A 17,198-nucleotide genomic window follows, 5' to 3' on the forward strand; every position below is an offset into this window, starting at 1 on the left:
CTCTCTCTCTCTCTCTCTCTCTCTCTCTCTCTCTCTCTCTCTCTCTCTCTCTCTCTCTCGCTCACTCGCTCGCTTGCTTGCTCGCTCGTTCGTTCTCTTTCTCTCTCATGCGCGCGCGCATTCTCCGACCGCTCTATCTATAATAGCACGTCCTATTTTCTATACTCTGCGAAAGTATGACCGTGACGGCCGATTGTTGCGCTACGCGCGCACGGACTCTAAACGCGAGCGCGAGATCGAGATCGCGTAGAGGCAAATAGATTTTGCAAGCGAACGCTAATAAGGCGCATTTCCTTCTCGCGACCGATAAATAAACCCGAGAAGATGAAGGTCACCGCTCGCGCCCTGCGTTCTCGTTCTCGCTCGGTTGGCGGAAGGTAATATAGAGCGTAAACAGAGCAAAGGTCGGAGCCGAGCGAATGAAAAAGACCCGATGCGGAGCACAGCGCGCCTCCATCCTTTACGCACGCGTCATTTTTTTTTTGCGCAACGCGCGCAAAATTGCATATGGCGCCGTTCACTCGCAGCAGCTGACGAGCTTTGCGGTATATGCCGCGCGCTCTCCTACGGTATACCGAAAGCACGCGTGGTGCGACTTGCGCGAAGCATATCGCCGCGCTCGGCCACGCTCGGCTATCTTCGGCGAGTTGCCTCTTTGTTACATCACTCTTCGCTTCTTATGTAGTAAATAGTGGCGGATATATTATATACCGTGGGGCCGCACATGTCCCTCCCGGCTCTCGCTCGTTGTATATGACTTACACATAGCGCACAGTACATGAGAGACCGAGCCGACTGACGAACACACGGGCGCGCTGGCAGCGAGCAAGACTCGCTCCATGTTACACGATGCGCCCGGCTTTACCGTATTATATTATTACATAGCAACGCGATTCTACGAAACGATCCCGCCGGTAAGTATAGGATGTATAGAAAATGCAATATGATATATGGATAATATCATACTTTTGTGTAATAATGGGCCACTAGAGAAACGCACCGCTGGGCAATATCGAGAAAATTTAAGAGCGGTACGCTGCGTTTACTTTATACGGCAAACATGAAAAGGGGATTCTATTCCAGGGGCTATACAGTATATTTTTCTTAGAGCATTTTAAAATATGTAACCACATTGACTGCAATCGTATCTTCGTATCGATGTTATAATTGGCATTTGGATCATTTTGGAATGCATCATTTTCTTATATTTTTCAAAATTGTTATAATTGTTGAAATTCGTTATAATTGCCTGGAAAACCACATAAGAAAAACATGTATTTATATTGCCTGCCTGCCCATGCACTGTCAGTTTTGTAAATGTATAAACGAAAATTACGCATCCACATACATATTTACATTCGTGTTCAAGCATATCTCATGACACAATGAGCTTCTTTTTCATTTTAAAACAAAATGGGCGTTCTGTATTTAAAGTCCTACCTCTTTTTCTATTTCAATATGATTTATAAGGATAGATCAAGCTTTCTACGCCTTCAAAGATCATCTTACCGACCGCCTTAAATAAACTATGACATCATTTCCAAGTAAAAGTGTTTGTAAAATAAAATAAACATCAGAGATCTTCTGCATAGGAAATATATATGTTTATCAACGAATGTTTATTTTCACTACGGCTTGATGTCTGAAGAACATTATTAAATTTTAACACTTGGATATTATTGGAATTCCAAACACATTACTTGTAATCTAGATATATATTTGCAATGGAAAATTCACTTATTATATGTCCTGATAATTTCATTGTTTTTTGGCCAATGACCAGAAATATTTTATCGATCTTGTCGTAAAACGTCATCTTTATCGCTGGAACTGTTTCACGAAACAAACTTGCATAAAAAGAACTTTTTATAAAAAGTAACTGAATCTATCTGTATATCCTGAAACATCTTCCAAATGTATATTTTATTAAGCAATATCCATTTCTAGTGATCAGTATCTCCTGATATTGACTTTTATATATTAAAACAAAACTCTATAAACTGACCATTCGATATTGTATCGTTTTTGACAGAACGTTATTTCTTCCGTTTCAATCACGCTTTAAATTGTTATTATAAACAACACCGTTTGACAGATAGTCGCCGGCACAACCACGTTAGCCGGTCCGCACGAGGCGAGTTTCGTAAAGACACACAGACACCTCCTGGGTGCCAGCAGAAGGGAGGGTAGTATTATACTGTGGAAGGGGATCCGCGAATGCGTCGCGTAGTAGGAGGATATACATGTAGAAGGCAGAGATCGTGCAATGGAGGGAGCAGAGAGCGAAATAGAAAAACAGACAAACGAGAGAGAGAGAAGAAGGGAGAGACAGGAAGAGAAGAAGAGAGACAGAGCGAGAGTGGAGGGAAAAGGAAGGCGGCATGAAGAGAGACACGGGTATACGCGCCATTCTGCCGCCACCCATAACCTCAAAACTAACCTCTGTAAATGTGGGCCTCTAGGATCTCTAGGTCCTCTTCTATGTTCTTGTCGCCCATCTTCTGCTGCTTCTTCTCGTTAGCCTGAATTTCCATGCACATACTTCCACGCGTGGAACCTCCCTCGCAACACAGTCACGATGCCACCACCGCCGCCGCCGTCGCGCGCCCGTGACATTTACATCAAGTTGCTGCGTGCATGCGACTAGCGGAGCGCGGGCGCGTGTGCGCGCGAAAATTCGTACGCGCGGGACGAAAGGGCCAGTAGGAAGTGAGAGTCCTACTCGACACCGTCGCCACCGTGTCGATGTCGGCGCGCGCGAGGACACACCGTCGATAGTGATGGTCTCTCCCGTGCGTTGCTCTATCGCTATTAGTACTCCACGCCGTGGTACCGGAAATGGAGTCGGATAGGAAGTTGAGAGAGAGTTTCTGCGAGAGTGTGTGTGTGTGGAAAGAAAGAAAGAAAAGAGACACGTACACACTGACGAAACACGTTTCAACGCGATAACCTCTCTGTTACTAGCACAATCGACGTTGTTGTTGATGAAGCGTGTAATCTCCGCATCGTTGTAGTATTACGTCGCGACACACGCGGTGTATGTACACTACACTTGACGACAAACGCACGCTACGATCCTCTCGCGCATTCCCCGTTTTCTACTGTTTTACTATACGGATACGACCGAGAGAGGCCGATCGGAGCACAGACCAGATTTGAATGTGGCACACGTTGCCAGTTCTTTCTTGTACTCGTCACCCCACGTAACTCTCCCCCTTCAACCCCCCTCATCCATTGGTCCTTATATACTTAAATTGCGACGTTGCCGCACATCCGGTTCATGTATCTGAGTGGTGGGGACTAACCGTTTGGAAAGGAGTGGGAGTGAGTATATAAGCACAACGATAGTGGGGGTATTGTATATACGAGACGAATGACGGAGAGGTTATGTACATATATATATATGTATTTACACAAAAGAGGAGGGAGGAGCGACGCGCAGAAATGGGAATTTTCCATGAGATTTCGTGATAGCTGTGACCGTTATTTGGTCACATGATCATACTACAAATCGTAGAATCACTGTAGCGAGCGCCCTCTTGTTTTGAATATTTCTCTAAATCTAGAATCTTCTTTAGAGTTCTTTGTTAGGAGTTCTTTGTTAGGAGTTCTTTGTTAGGAGTTCTTTGTTCTGAAATTTACTACTAATTATCTATTAATTTTCTTTCTTTTAGTTCATGCATTTTAATTAAATAACCGTTATATTACCGCATTAATGAGTACAAGAAATTCTACGTATTATCACATTTTATATTACAGTAATTAAGTTAAAATATAATGGATACATAACACATAACAGTAATTAATTTATATGGATAAAATAATGGATACATAACACATAACAGTAATTAATTTAAAATATAATGGATACATAACACATGACAATCGCTAGGAAGAGAAAAGAAGAAAGAGAGGGAGAAAGAATGTGTTGCATTATACATATCAAGTCTCTAAAATATAGGATATAGGGATATCCTAAAGATATAGGATATAGGGATATCCTAAAGATATATTTGGGATATGCGATATCTTCAAGATATCCCTATAATGTATTTGGCTGACATTCCTGCTGTCAAAATCAGAAACACTGAAGAACAACAGAGAATTGTGACAATAAAAATAATTTATTACAATACTTATTACACGATTTATTGTAAAACGCATTGTTCATCGGATGCACGTTGCGAGGAGTCCTCTATATCCTTGGTGGCTAAAAGTCCTTTAGTGCTTTCGGCTTCTTTCATCCATATTTGTACCTGTTGGTGAGGAATATGTAAATATTTTATAATTGAAAATCTATGCACCACGTTACTAATACCTTCTAATTAATTCAGACTTCGACATTTTCAAACCAAATACTCGTTCACCGTGATTATTAATTAAAAAATACAAAATTACTTCTTGTATTGATTATTTAGTGAGTCAAATATCTAGAGACGAAGCTTTCAATATATTCGAAAATATATAAACTAAAATTTGATACGATATTATCAAAACAGCACAAATCTCCACAAGACATCCTAAAAACGTTCCGAATATGTCCAAGATATCCCTTGGAAATCTTGTGCTGTCTAAGTTAATGATACTTGATATAAATATGCACATTAATAAAATAATATTTAAAAAATATCCTGTAATTTCTCCTGTAACAACATAATAGTACTTATATCCTCTGACAGAGGATTTGTTTTTTTCACAACCGACTAATCACGTACATCGTGTAACATGTACTCGCTGCAGTCTTGTTAAAGAATCAGTTTTCTCACATAACCTTCTTACAGATAAAATGATATATCTTACAGCAGATATTTCTCATATACCAGATATAAAAAATCTGAATTAATCTCCCCGCAGAAAGTATATTAGAAGTATAAAAACGTGAGTATACGTGCGTTTATTTTATAATTGAAATGAGTACAAAGGTCTGTGTATTGAGATATTCGGCATTACCCCGCCGGAAGTTTTAAGATAAAAACTCCATATATGTATATATATAGAATATAAGTATTTTTCCATTAGCAAACGATTCTCTCGCAACATCTCCACATGAAATTGTCTCTCTGACGCGTTATCATTCACGGACCGCCTGATTTCCGAGCTCGTCGAACCGATCGCAATACGTAATTGGCTCGTACTTTTCGAGACGGTTTTCTTTCGGGTTCCTGCGCGCTTGCTTCGCAGTTTGATACTAACACGCAAGGTGATAACCGCTCCTCACGAACGAACTTAAACCCTCCCTTCATTTCACCGACGAAATCGACTCTTCGTACTCATTATCCGCGCACTATCTTTGGCAGAACCGGGCAATAATTGTGAATCCGTTCACTGCCGACAGAGTATTACGATTGATTGTAATCACCTGTTTGTGCAGTAAATCTCGTCTTCGGCCTAACGGTTCTTTGCCCAACAAGGGCACCAGCACACTCAGACATGATTGAAATTTTTCCAAGGCAAGAGCGTAGTTACCCTCGGCGAGATATTGCTCGGCCACTTCTCCTATTTCGAATGCATCTGTCATACCCGTGGTACTCTTACTGAGGACTCCTACCGACAAACAAGTTATTTCATGGCCACCGTTAATAATTTATAAGTTTACTGCGGCGGATTCAAAGTCTTGTCGCGGCAATGTTATAAGTTCGTACGATACTGACGTGCGTAAACAAAAATGGTGATCGGCCATATTAGACAAAACGATCGTGTGTGCAAATATCTTATTCTAAAAGTTACAATTTGATACAAACGTAGCTCGTTATATGCGAACGTGCTTCTCTCTAAGGTCGGTATCCTTTGTAGGGATGCGTCTTTTTTGTTCTCGACCAACGATTGTTTGTCCTTTCCGTCCACGAATGCCATTTTCAGTGTTTCGGCTCGTCTTATGTAATCATTCACACGTTGTCGTAATATTTCCTTTCGTTTTGGATCGCTTTCATCTAATTGAATGATGCACAATTAAAACGATCCAATCGTTGCTTCTATTGTGTGTGTGTGTGTGTATATGTGTGTGTGTGAGAGATTTACGCGCGTTATTTTAACCAAGAAATCGACTTTTAATTACTTAAAAACGAATTATTAATATTGTTAGTCAAAGATCGGACAGAGATTCTTACTGGTCAAAACTGGGATGAAGTATCTTAAGGCCTCACAGTATAGGTAAAAGGCCTCTTTCGCATTTTTATCGGCATCAGCCTCGACGGCTTTATGCACCAACGCCACTGCCTTATCATAATTTTCTCTTGTGGGTGCGTGTTCCAAGTCCAAAAAGTCATGAGCGAAAAATTCGTCATACGTTATGCGATCGACAGGATTATGTTTGAGCAAAGCCATAAGTAAGTTCTTACACATAGTTGACACATGAGCCGCCTTTGGTATCTACAGTAAATAACATGTTGATGACTCATGATTAAAGAACTACGTTTAAAATCGTAACGTAAATTAATGTGCATACTCTTTACACACGGCTGCCGATCGAGTTAACAACTTTTACGTACTTTCAAATCTATTTTGCGCGACTCTATCTATTGCAAGAGTCAATAATAGTGCTACGTTTCATGGGAATCGAGATGAAACTTCCAAAATTTCTCGAAACTTCCAAAATTACATTGCGTGACGTGTACACTCACGACCAGATAAGATATATCATAAGTTTTGAAACGCACGCATCCTGTCCAATGGGAGAATTCTCTCACTGAAGAACGAATTTAAGAAGAACAAATTTTTTCATTGAACAAAATATGCATTCCAGAACTCATATACAAAGGGAAGATTTAGCCGGATATATTAGAAAAAGCACAAAAAGAAAAACTAGGAAACTAGTGAATTTTACGGTAATATTCTTTTCTAAAACTTAGATTAGAAAGTGTTGAACTATTTAACTAGCTTACTGTTGAATTATTCTAAGTTTTCATAGTTAAACGTAGAGTTGTACTGCAAAACGTCCTTGTTGAAGAAAATTTTAATGAAAAATTACACTACAGTTCATATTATATATACTATGGATTTTTAATAAAATTATTCTCAAAAAGTATGTTTTGAGATGTAAACTAGGGTTCCAAAACGTTCTTCTTGAGGATATAAATTTTGTTGAAAATTTATAGTCCGTGTTACATATACTATGGATTTTCAATAAGATTTTCCTCAAAAATTGCAAAACACAACTCGGAAAAGTAAGATTAACGACGGACCTCGATAGGTCGACAGTCTTTGATCTTCTCCGCTAATTCCTGGAAACTACTGCTAGAATAAGGAGCTTTTCCAAAAAGGCACTCGTACATAATAACCCCTACGCTCCACAGGTCGACTCGAGCGTCATACTTGTGCTTCAACAGCATCTCGGGTGCCATGTAAAGCGGCGAGCCGCGTATCGCGAACTTGTGCTCCGAATTTGTGAGATACTGCGCGAAACCGAAATCTGAAAAGACGATTAAAGACAGATCATTCGCCGTCGTTGCATGTTCTTGTTTTGAGCGTCATTTCATCCGGCCGAGATCTCGAGTTATGTCTGCAAAGGGATCAGAAACGTTGATTACCAACCTCCAACTTTGAGCACCAACCGGGGTTTTCTCATTAACAGTAAGTTCTGCGGTTTGAGATCCATGTGGCAAACATTATGATCACGCAGATATCGCAACGCCAATGCGAGCTGTTGCAGAAATCTGCGACAAGTGTTTTCGGGCAACCGGTGCTGTTTCTTTATAAAACTCGACAAGTCCCCGCCGTCGCAGTATTCCATGACGATGTATATATTCCTATTCGTACGTACACATGGATTGTTCTTTTTTCAAAGGAAAGAAGTGCGTTTATATAACGTGAAAATATAATTTCTTATTTCTCTTCGGATCGCGTTTGCAATTACGCCAATTCGATTCATCGGCGCGATTTACGTCGCGAGAGATTATCACATAATATCGTAAAGTCTCACGTATAACGAACCCTTCGTCCCAGAAAAAGTCTCTCATCTCTACGATATGCTCGTGCTTGAGGACATTTAACAGCTTGATCTCCGTCACGAGATTGTCGATCGCTGATTTCGAGAGTGAACCTTTATCCACGCACTTGATAGCGACTACCTCTCGACTCCCACCCTGTGAACCGATCGAAAAGTCGATAACGATTTTTTCCGATATCATATTTAAAGTATCTCGTCAATCGGATATCTCATATGATCTAGCGAGATATGTGACGTAAGGATGAATAGTGCTAAAGTCAAACAAAAGGAAAGTAAGACAGGAAGATAAAAATATTTGACTAAATGGAACACAGGATAATGGCGATTTCAATGTTAACGTATCTTTATTTCTTTTCTTTTTAGTGATTTACGTGAAAAATAAATAGTGAGAGGGGAGGGAGCCATTACATGTATAGTACATCGGCAACGTAAATAAACACACGCATGCTTTGCCCGATACTAGCTACGATCCTGCCGCTCGATACCATGCCATTTCCGATTCGAACCTCAAATGTGCGAAGCACGTACCTTCTTGAATGCTTTGTACACAGTCGCATAGCTTCCGGTGCCAATCTTTTCCAGCAGGCAATAATCACTCACGGTCGGCAGGCTCATTTTTCTCGCGAGGTAATATAATCTATCTATGACATTTGTGTACCGGCTCGTCGCAAGGTAGCAGAGAGCTAAAATGATAGTGTATAGTGACACTCCACGTACACGTTGCTCGTGCGCACTGAAGCGCCCCGACATAGGCGTGATCACGTGTCATCGATAGAAACTACATTAACATCGAAGTCTCACAAATTTCAAGTTAAATGATTCTACTAAAGAAACTCTTAAGGCCCTTGCAGAATGCCAGGCAACAGGCAATAGAAACAGGGAATAGGAATTCGAATTGATCAATTATTTCTACTCCCTATTCCTTTTGGCTAATGCCTATTTCTATTGCATGTAGCCTGGCATTGTGCAAGGACTCTTACAATAATTATTCTTGTATATACACTTAACCAAAACACAAGCCAATCTCGAGGTCCCATTGGCGTCTATCAGAACAAAGAGCGCATAGAATCGCAGATCACGTGGGATCGCGAGCTTTCTTTCCTACTTTCTTTCTCTCTTTCGCGAACAAATCCCCCTCCCTTCCTTAACGCGTTCTCTCCTTTCGTATACTTTCGTAAAATACTCCCAACTTTCATACATTCAAATCCGACGTTCTCGAAGCTTGGAGCGTAGAAACAATGCACTTTGAAACATCAACGATCACCACATCACCTCGAGCACGTCCGTGACAATGATGCAGAGAGAGAGAGAGAGAGAGAGAGAGCGAGAGACAGCGAAAAAAAAGTGTGGTGCATCTGCAAGGTTGAATTTCCCGGGGAATCACAGCTTAAACGCATTCTCACGAACGACGAGGGAAGCGGTCATACGATTTGGCGCGAGAACGATCATCAGCTGTGCATACATTGCACACCGCGCGTGGCTAACTTCACGGCACGAAGATTGAAGTTGACAGCGTTACGCGATACGATGTGACATCCGTGCATGCATCATGACGACAGCTCGTCCACACCGTAGGTTACTGTTTGTTCGTTCTGCGACGGTGGGCAATATCACACAAAATTTCCCACTGCGTTCCTACTAAACGTCTTCGTTCACGGCACTTTGATCTGACGACTGCGACAACGACGACAGTGGCGACAGCAGAGAACGACGGCACGCTCGTTCGATCGCCGAGAGGTCCGATGCCGCGCGTCGTCGCAGACGTGACGGTAGTATTCGAGCTATAAACTCGCTCAAGGCTCTCTTTCATAGCAAACGGTGCGTTCGAGGTTGACTCACGGTCTTAACGTCGCGCGCTCGTACGAACGATCGCGCTGCCCGCTGCAATGGGCGAGGATAAACGTCCGCGCGAGAGCACAACATGACCTCGTAGCTCTGTGCTGTGGTAGTGCTCGTGAGTGTAACATTCGCGGTTTCAAGCATCGCGCGTCCGCGTGACAAGCACGGAGTACAGCGGGAAGATTCTCTCTTTGTGTCTCTCTTCTCTTCTTTCGTGACGTTTCTCTTTCTTTGTCTCGGATACGAGAAGGACAACGGAGCCGTTATTGCGTTACGTCAGTCGTGTATAATTCACTAGTTTCTCGATTTGTTTACTATCGCATGCGTGGCTCTCGGTCGCTAAATCGCTCGTCAACGATTTACTGAGTGAGATTTCGGGTCTGCTCACCGACGAAACGCGCCGTTCCTCGTCGTTTCCACGCTTCTTGCGCGCACGCACGCACGCGTGATCGAGTCGTGAGGAGTCGGACTTTCCCTTGAGGTTTATTATAGCGCGCGCCGATCAACGAAACCGAATTGCAACATGCACGTCCTTCGTGGCCGCGTATTTATATCAGACGAAAATCCTAGTCCTCCGGTTGCGCTCCTCGATCGCGTCCGTTTTTAAGAGCACGTTCCACACGACGCATAACTGTGGCGCACGTCTGCGTATCTGTCAAGGTGGACGAACGTAAGATTGGCCTCGACGAGAGACTAACATAAAAAAAGAAGATATCAATTCCATGGGCATACGTTATTAATGATCGGCCCATTCGACGACGATATATATGTCAGCTAACCGTGCGAGCATCTCCGTACGCCGTGACATTAGCTATCAGTGCGTCAGCTGCCGGAGTGTTCGTTTCGGATGTTTTGGCAGCTGATATTGTCCTCTTTCTCGTCCCGTAACAGAAACGACTGAAAATTCCACAAGCCTCCGCATCGTCAGGAGAGTGGGACGCGAACGCGGGAATCGGCATCGCGCGACGTTGAAACGGTGACGCGCGACCGAGAGGCTGTCTCGCCTGATGCTTTATTCGGGGAACTATCAAGAAATGATGACGTCATGTGCTGAAACATAAGCTGTTTTCACCTCGTTTCGTCGTAGCATCTCGCGAACGCAGATGCGAGTGTCGGATTTTTAGGATCGCAAATTGCACGCCGGAGCTGTCGCGCTGCCGCGCGCGGCAGACTGAAGAGAGAAAGGAGAAGAATCCTTCATTTCGAAGCAAACGCAAATTTCGCCGAACACGAACTGTGTACAGATGTATCGCCGCAGTTTAATACGCGAATTTGTGTTGCGCGCATCAATACAGTAGTATTTTGAATTTAATTTGTACACACTAATGTGTTCTTTAACGTGCTCTTTAATGTGCTCTATTAGCGTATCAATCATAGACGACAGAACGAATTAATCGACCAACGCAAACAGAGGTACAAACCTGACTCTTGTATCGAATGCTGTGTATGTAGATACAGCATATACTGACCGACGAGAAACACTAGTGTAAGAACTGTTAGTTTTGCGCGACGATGGATTCGGAAGAGGAAACGATTTACGACGATGTCGACTCTGGCAACGAGTCGAGCGGCGACGACGTTGACTTTGCTATGGAAATCGAGCCTGGTAATCCACGTGAACGAGCCACCGATGTCGATGACTATCCCTTCGAGGTGCTCTCCACGGAGGAGATTGTACAGCATATGGTTGACTCTATAAAGGAAGTCAACACGGTTGTTGAAGTAAGCTTTATGAGTAAATTGTCATTTCTCTGAGTAGGATGAATGTTCTACATGTGTGATGATCTGCAGATACCAGCAACAACTACGCGTATTTTACTAAATCACTTCAAGTGGGATAAGGAGAAGTTGATGGAGCGCTTTTATGATGGCGATCAGGAGAAACTTTTCGCTGAAGCACGTGTTATTAATCCATTCAGAAAAGGCCCCTTAATAAGTAGAAGTCGATCCGCCCAAAGCTCTTTGGTAAGTATACTTACCTATATTTAAAAAAAACATTTCTTCCTCATTAACAGATCACAATGAAAATTATGCATATTTTTAATGTCTAATAGTCCAAAAGAACATCAACAAATGGCACAGAAGAATGTGGAATCTGCTTTATGATCCTGCCATCCTCAGTAAGTTTATATTGGTAACATTTGAAGAAAATGTATGCAGAATAGTGTAATAGCGGTATCATGATGTATTACAAAAATCTGTTTAAAATGTTAGATGATGACTGGTCTTGAATGCGGACATCGTTTTTGTACTGGTTGCTGGGGAGAATATTTAACAACTAAAATCATGGAGGAGGGAGTTGGACAAACTATTGCGTGTGCTGCTCATGCTTGTGACATCTTAGTAGATGATGCCAGTGTTATGCGACTTGTTAAAGATTCCAAAGTTAAGCTGAAGTATCAGCACTTAATTACCAACAGCTTTGTTGAAGTAAATATTTGTTGATGAGTTAGATTTACAAGATATTGTAGAAATAAGCATTTGTCATACATTTTCCTTCCTTTTAGTGTAATAGGTTATTAAGATGGTGTCCTTCTCCCGATTGTAATAATGCTGTTAAAGTGCAGTATGTAGAATCAAGACCAGTTACTTGCAAATGTGGACATACCTTCTGTTTTTATTGCGGTGAAAACTGGCATGATCCTGTAAAATGCCATTTACTTCGTAAATGGATTAAAAAGTGCGACGACGATTCTGAAACATCAAACTGGATCGCTGCTAACACAAAGGAATGCCCCAAGTGTAATGTAACCATCGAAAAAGATGGCGGATGTAACCATATGGTTTGCAAGAATCAAAACTGCAAAACAGAATTCTGTTGGGTTTGTCTTGGGCCTTGGGAACCACATGGCTCTAGCTGGTATAATTGTAATCGCTACGATGAAGAAGAAGCTAAAGTGGCTAGAGATGCACAGGAAAAGTCCAGATCAGCTTTGCAAAGATATCTATTTTATTGCAACAGATACATGAATCACATGCAGTCATTAAAATTTGAGAGTAAACTCTATGCCAGTGTAAAAGAAAAAATGGAAGAGATGCAACAGCATAACATGTCATGGATTGAGGTATATTAATATAATAATATTAATGAAATGAGATTTCTTCCCGAAGCTTGCAGAATGCGGATTTAAGCAAACAGTTGTACTTTTCATATTTTTCAGGTACAATTCTTAAAGAAAGCAGTTGACATTTTGTGTTCGTGTAGGCAGACTCTTATGTACACTTACGTTTTTGCTTATTATGTGAGAAAGAACAATCAGTCTGTGATTTTTGAAGATAACCAAAAAGATTTAGAGAGTGCCACCGAATGTCTCTCCGAATATCTTGAAAGGGATATCACCAGCGAAAATCTTGCAGATATTAAACAAAAAGTTCAGGATAAATATAGGTAAGATTTGTATGTGTTTGCTGTTAGAGTAATGCCATTTTATTTGCAATCAGTTTTATATATTATTTGCTTTTCAAGATACTGCGATAGTCGAAGGAAAGTGCTTTTAGAACATGTCTATGAAGGATACGAGAAGGAATGGTGGGACTACAAGGAATAGAGAATTTTTACTAGTTTTACTTCTTGGGGTGTGACATAAATCCTCTTCCTTCCCACTTCTGCCCCAGCTGTGATAAACCAAGAAAGCTAACAAGAGATAGAATGTCACAAAGTGATAAATGTTATATGCACTTTGAACATATAATATGGTTTGTGGCGACACGTATAACATCGTTTATGATAAATATTGAACTCGACCTATTAAAATTCAATCAGATCATGAACAAGTTGATAATATTTTAATTTGCGCTTGCTGTGTACTGTTCATTATTGTAGACTCTTATCCTTGATAAAAGTATCCCACTGTTTTAGATAATTGTAAGAATATTAGTTATATTAACACACGAACAATACGCGTCATTATTAGATTGAGCAATATGTTGCGATACAGAATGGGATCTTTGCTACAAAATCCGTTATTTTATTTGACACATTTCACCATCTTTTATCACACAGTAACACATGATCTTTTAACTTTTATTAATTTTTTTATCTCATTACTTTTAAAAATAGCTGTTTTAGATGTAAACATCCCAAATAAGTTGTATCTTTGGTATAACCAAGACGAATCATCTTAACTGTTTTGCTCTATTTTGGACCACAATACGTCCAGGCTACAACTGCCAATCTTTAAGAGACACTAAATTACTATATGCGTATCGTCAGTGCTATGTATTCATGTTTAATAATAGAACTTTCTGTTCTTGCTTATATGTGTATTGCTTTGAAAAAACTAAATATATTTAAATATAGGACATTGAAGACTGTGAAAATATAATACAGTCATTTATTTATTTTTTATCCTATTTATATTTTTAATTTTTTTTTATTCATACAGAAATTTCTCCATCGTTCTTTGAATAAAGTGCTATTTAGTTACTCATACTGACGTTGCGCAGTTTAAAGGGGGCCAAGTTTGTGATATCTTTGACATGCACCATACTCCATCTTTACATGTAAAAATAGAACACTGTTGTCAAATATTATAACAAAAAAATAACCTTACTATCACAAGTTTTTGCTGTTAAAAAATTATCTATTTTATTCGTCTTAAACGCTAAATTGTCAAGTACTTTTGTCTTAGCTTATATTTAATACAGCTTGCAATTTTAAACAAATCTATTATGCTACAAATAATTTGCAAATGTAACATTCTGCTCAACAGTGTGTGTTTTTTTAAATATTTGGTATGGTAGCATCGATCAAGGTAACGATCATAAGCCTATATGAATTTTGTAAATATATAATGATAAATTTTTAAATTTCTTTTAAATGCATCTTTAATTTATAGCTTGATCATTGTCTCTTTTAATTTTTATCTCCTGACTCTTTTGTTTTATTTAATCTGCTTACAAACCATCTGCATAACGCTGACGATATGTTTTATATACCATTAGCTAACTAATTAAAGGTTGATGACTATAATGAAATGATCACTTATTGTCAATATAAGTGGTAGATGAAATGAGTTCCATTTGTACAGTTAACATAGTTATATATTCACATATAAATATATAATACTTAAATATAGTAATATCACAATAGTAAAATGAAAAAAAGTAGGAAATTTTGAAGATTTATTAAACGAAAATTGTTAATCCTTGCTATAATGCACACTAGGGTTCGAGTAAAAGTTAAAATGCAGTTGTTTTCTGTACAGTCGCAAAATTTGATTAGAGAGATAAGTGTAAGAAAATTGTTAGATATAATCGTCAAAAGTATTCTGCTCTAGTTTGTGATTTCGTAAATTCTACATTCATTTAATTCGTAAATTACAACAGCATATTCGAAATCCTCCTTACACGGTACCCATATAAATAAAAGTCGCGAGTATCTAAAATTTCTTGTACATGAAACAAACTTGACTTTGACCGATGTCTTCGTATTCGCGAAGATATTGTATGACATATGTTAAAAGTTGGAACGTTTAGCTGTGTGTATCAAGTCATCAAACATATCTGAGAAGGCACTACAACCAGTGAGGCGAGCTTTTAATTGCATTTTAGTTGACATAGATTGCAAATTCGTATCAAGGATTTCACTATCCATTCGATTTCTCTATCCATTCATATTGGGTATATTCATGAATATTTGATAAATAGAAAAACTTACGCGATAATAAAATAAACTATTTTACTAGTATAGTATAGGAAAACTGTGGCTTTACTTTTGTAGTTGTAAAACAATGTCACTATCATCTCCCCATGAGATTTCTATAAACATAGAATTCTCATCATTGTTAGGTATCGTCTTTTGTTAACATTACACACAAATGCATAATATATATTGTAAATACTACAATACATATATATATACACACACATACACACAATGTAAATCTTAAAGATTATAGATATTGATAACCTTACGACATATAAAAGTCTGTACGAGATTTTGATCCTGAAAAATATGACGGTTAATATATTTCCTTGACAGAAATGTACCCTTCTCTTTTTGGTTAAGAAATAAAGAAACACAAGTTATCCCAACACCTTACTATACATAATATACTCACCATTAGTCGTGTATCCAAAATGTTTATACGTACAATTGAAATTGTTCACAGTCATGGAAATCAACAAGCTCGAAATATTTTTAATAAGCATATAGAGTGTAGCCTTGTTTAAATAGGTTATTTTCAATAAAATCATCAGTGTGCGAATGAGGTAAATTAATAATTGTGCCACTCGGAAGCTGCTGATCTGTACACACATAATATCCTACGAGAAAGAACAGCTGGATTCAGCAGAAACAGCAGCTCAAACACTTTGCGTTGCATTGCGGATTTTTCGCTGAACAACAGTTAACGATTTGTATTCTTCCAACATGTCCATTAAATGTTTCGGCGTATTAAAAGTACGCTGACAAAAATGTCGACCGCTTAATAAATATATTGAAAAAGTATAAACCGTTAGTGTATCGTTCAACAGAAAATCATAATACAGTTGTAAAGCTGCTTTCTCTGTCGAACACAGCCAATTACATTACATTATTTTACAAAAAATGTTAACGTATAAACACACAGTAAACGTAATGTAAGAACCTACGAGATTTGTAACCGAATTATAGGCGATTGAACTAGAGGAATTACCATCTTGACAACAAAGACCATTAAGAGAGATGAGAGAGATGTATCGGAATGTGGAGCTTAGGTAGCTTATAGCTGGTAGATCAGTCGCCCAGCAACATCTTGCACACTCCCGATATATGTTCTCTCTACTCTTCTTACAATGATATTAAATGTTAATGTCCTTTTTATTCTTAGTTAATTGATACTTTAGATTACATAGATATGATTAAGAGGATTATGTTTATTGCAGTGGGGGAATGATATTTACCTTATGTGAAGTTATTACTTTTGATTATTTTGCAAATGTATATACATTAGAAGTACGTCGTTTACAGTATAGAGACGTCGCGTAAATATACACGCGCGTTTACTTGGCGTGAGACACTACCGTGTCTCTTGATTTCATAGTAGTTAAGACTGATCCCCTCTGACATATGACATAATGCAACAGTATGTTAAGACTTATCACTTATAATTTATAATGACATTAAAAATGCTCCTCTATATTAATTCAAGGTCGTATTTCTCAAAGTCTTTCCAGGAAACAAGTTTACTTATATTATATCAATACAAGCCTCCGTATTACTTTATGAATGATGTTTATTTGCAGCAAATGTGTGAACGTTTCATAAAATTATATTTAAGTTTTCACAATAGTAACATGTGCTCTACCCTGTAAATTTCCATTGATAGTATTCCATTGATAGTAGTACTTGATAATGTTTTATATAAGAGAAATTACTAAATTTCGATTGATAAACTACTTATCTCTGCAGCAAATATCTCCTTGCAATCTC

At 39.1% G+C, this 17,198-nt stretch overlaps 3 protein-coding genes across 12 annotated transcripts in view; 1 reads left to right on the top strand and 2 right to left on the bottom strand.

The window, feature by feature from the left end:
* LOC116842218 overlaps positions 1-3,199 on the bottom strand; it is a 14,967-nt gene extending 11,768 nt beyond the window's left edge. The window contains exon 1 of the mRNA XM_032811097.1: positions 2,441-3,199. Coding sequence (XP_032666988.1) covers positions 2,441-2,540 — 100 coding nt within the window. The 5' untranslated portion in view covers positions 2,541-3,199. The remainder of the gene's footprint in view (positions 1-2,440) is intronic.
* A 906-nt stretch (positions 3,200-4,105) lies between these two features.
* On the bottom strand, positions 4,106-9,617 carry LOC116842219 (serine/threonine-protein kinase ULK3). Of its 6 annotated transcripts, none has more exons than XM_032811102.1 (9): positions 8,954-9,617; positions 8,474-8,628; positions 7,930-8,081; positions 7,531-7,745; positions 7,182-7,408; positions 6,108-6,369; positions 5,742-5,930; positions 5,360-5,544; positions 4,106-4,256 (listed from the first exon to the last, which is right to left on the bottom strand). In XM_032811102.1, the coding sequence occupies exons 2-9, from the start codon at positions 8,558-8,560 to the stop codon at positions 4,149-4,151; spliced, it is 1,425 nt and encodes a 474-aa protein (XP_032666993.1). In that variant the 5' UTR covers positions 8,561-8,628; positions 8,954-9,617; the 3' UTR covers positions 4,106-4,148. The 6 variants fall into 6 exon arrangements, with proteins under 6 accessions (XP_032666993.1, XP_032666994.1, XP_032666992.1 ...); XM_032811103.1 differs by having other exon boundaries at positions 9,144-9,616; XM_032811101.1 differs by having other exon boundaries at positions 8,926-9,616.
* An 18-nt stretch (positions 9,618-9,635) lies between these two features.
* On the top strand, positions 9,636-16,916 carry LOC116842220 (potential E3 ubiquitin-protein ligase ariadne-1). 5 transcript variants are annotated; one of them, XM_032811111.1, is made up of 8 exons: positions 9,636-9,763; positions 11,148-11,506; positions 11,576-11,749; positions 11,839-11,904; positions 11,999-12,214; positions 12,292-12,849; positions 12,946-13,172; positions 13,251-16,911. In XM_032811111.1, the coding sequence occupies exons 2-8, from the start codon at positions 11,297-11,299 to the stop codon at positions 13,330-13,332; spliced, it is 1,533 nt and encodes a 510-aa protein (XP_032667002.1). In that variant the 5' UTR covers positions 9,636-9,763; positions 11,148-11,296; the 3' UTR covers positions 13,333-16,911. The 5 variants fall into 5 exon arrangements, with proteins under 5 accessions (XP_032667002.1, XP_032667000.1, XP_032666999.1 ...); XM_032811109.1 differs by having other exon boundaries at positions 9,745-9,763; positions 10,676-11,506; positions 13,251-16,916; XM_032811108.1 differs by having other exon boundaries at positions 9,752-9,899; positions 13,251-16,916.
* Positions 16,917-17,198: the final 282 nt, after the last annotated feature.

Source organism: Odontomachus brunneus, unplaced genomic scaffold (assembly GCF_010583005.1).
Source record: "Odontomachus brunneus isolate Ranch 3 - 2012 unplaced genomic scaffold, Obru_v1 Obru_scaffold_023, whole genome shotgun sequence".
NCBI lineage: Eukaryota > Metazoa > Arthropoda > Insecta > Hymenoptera > Formicidae > Odontomachus > Odontomachus brunneus.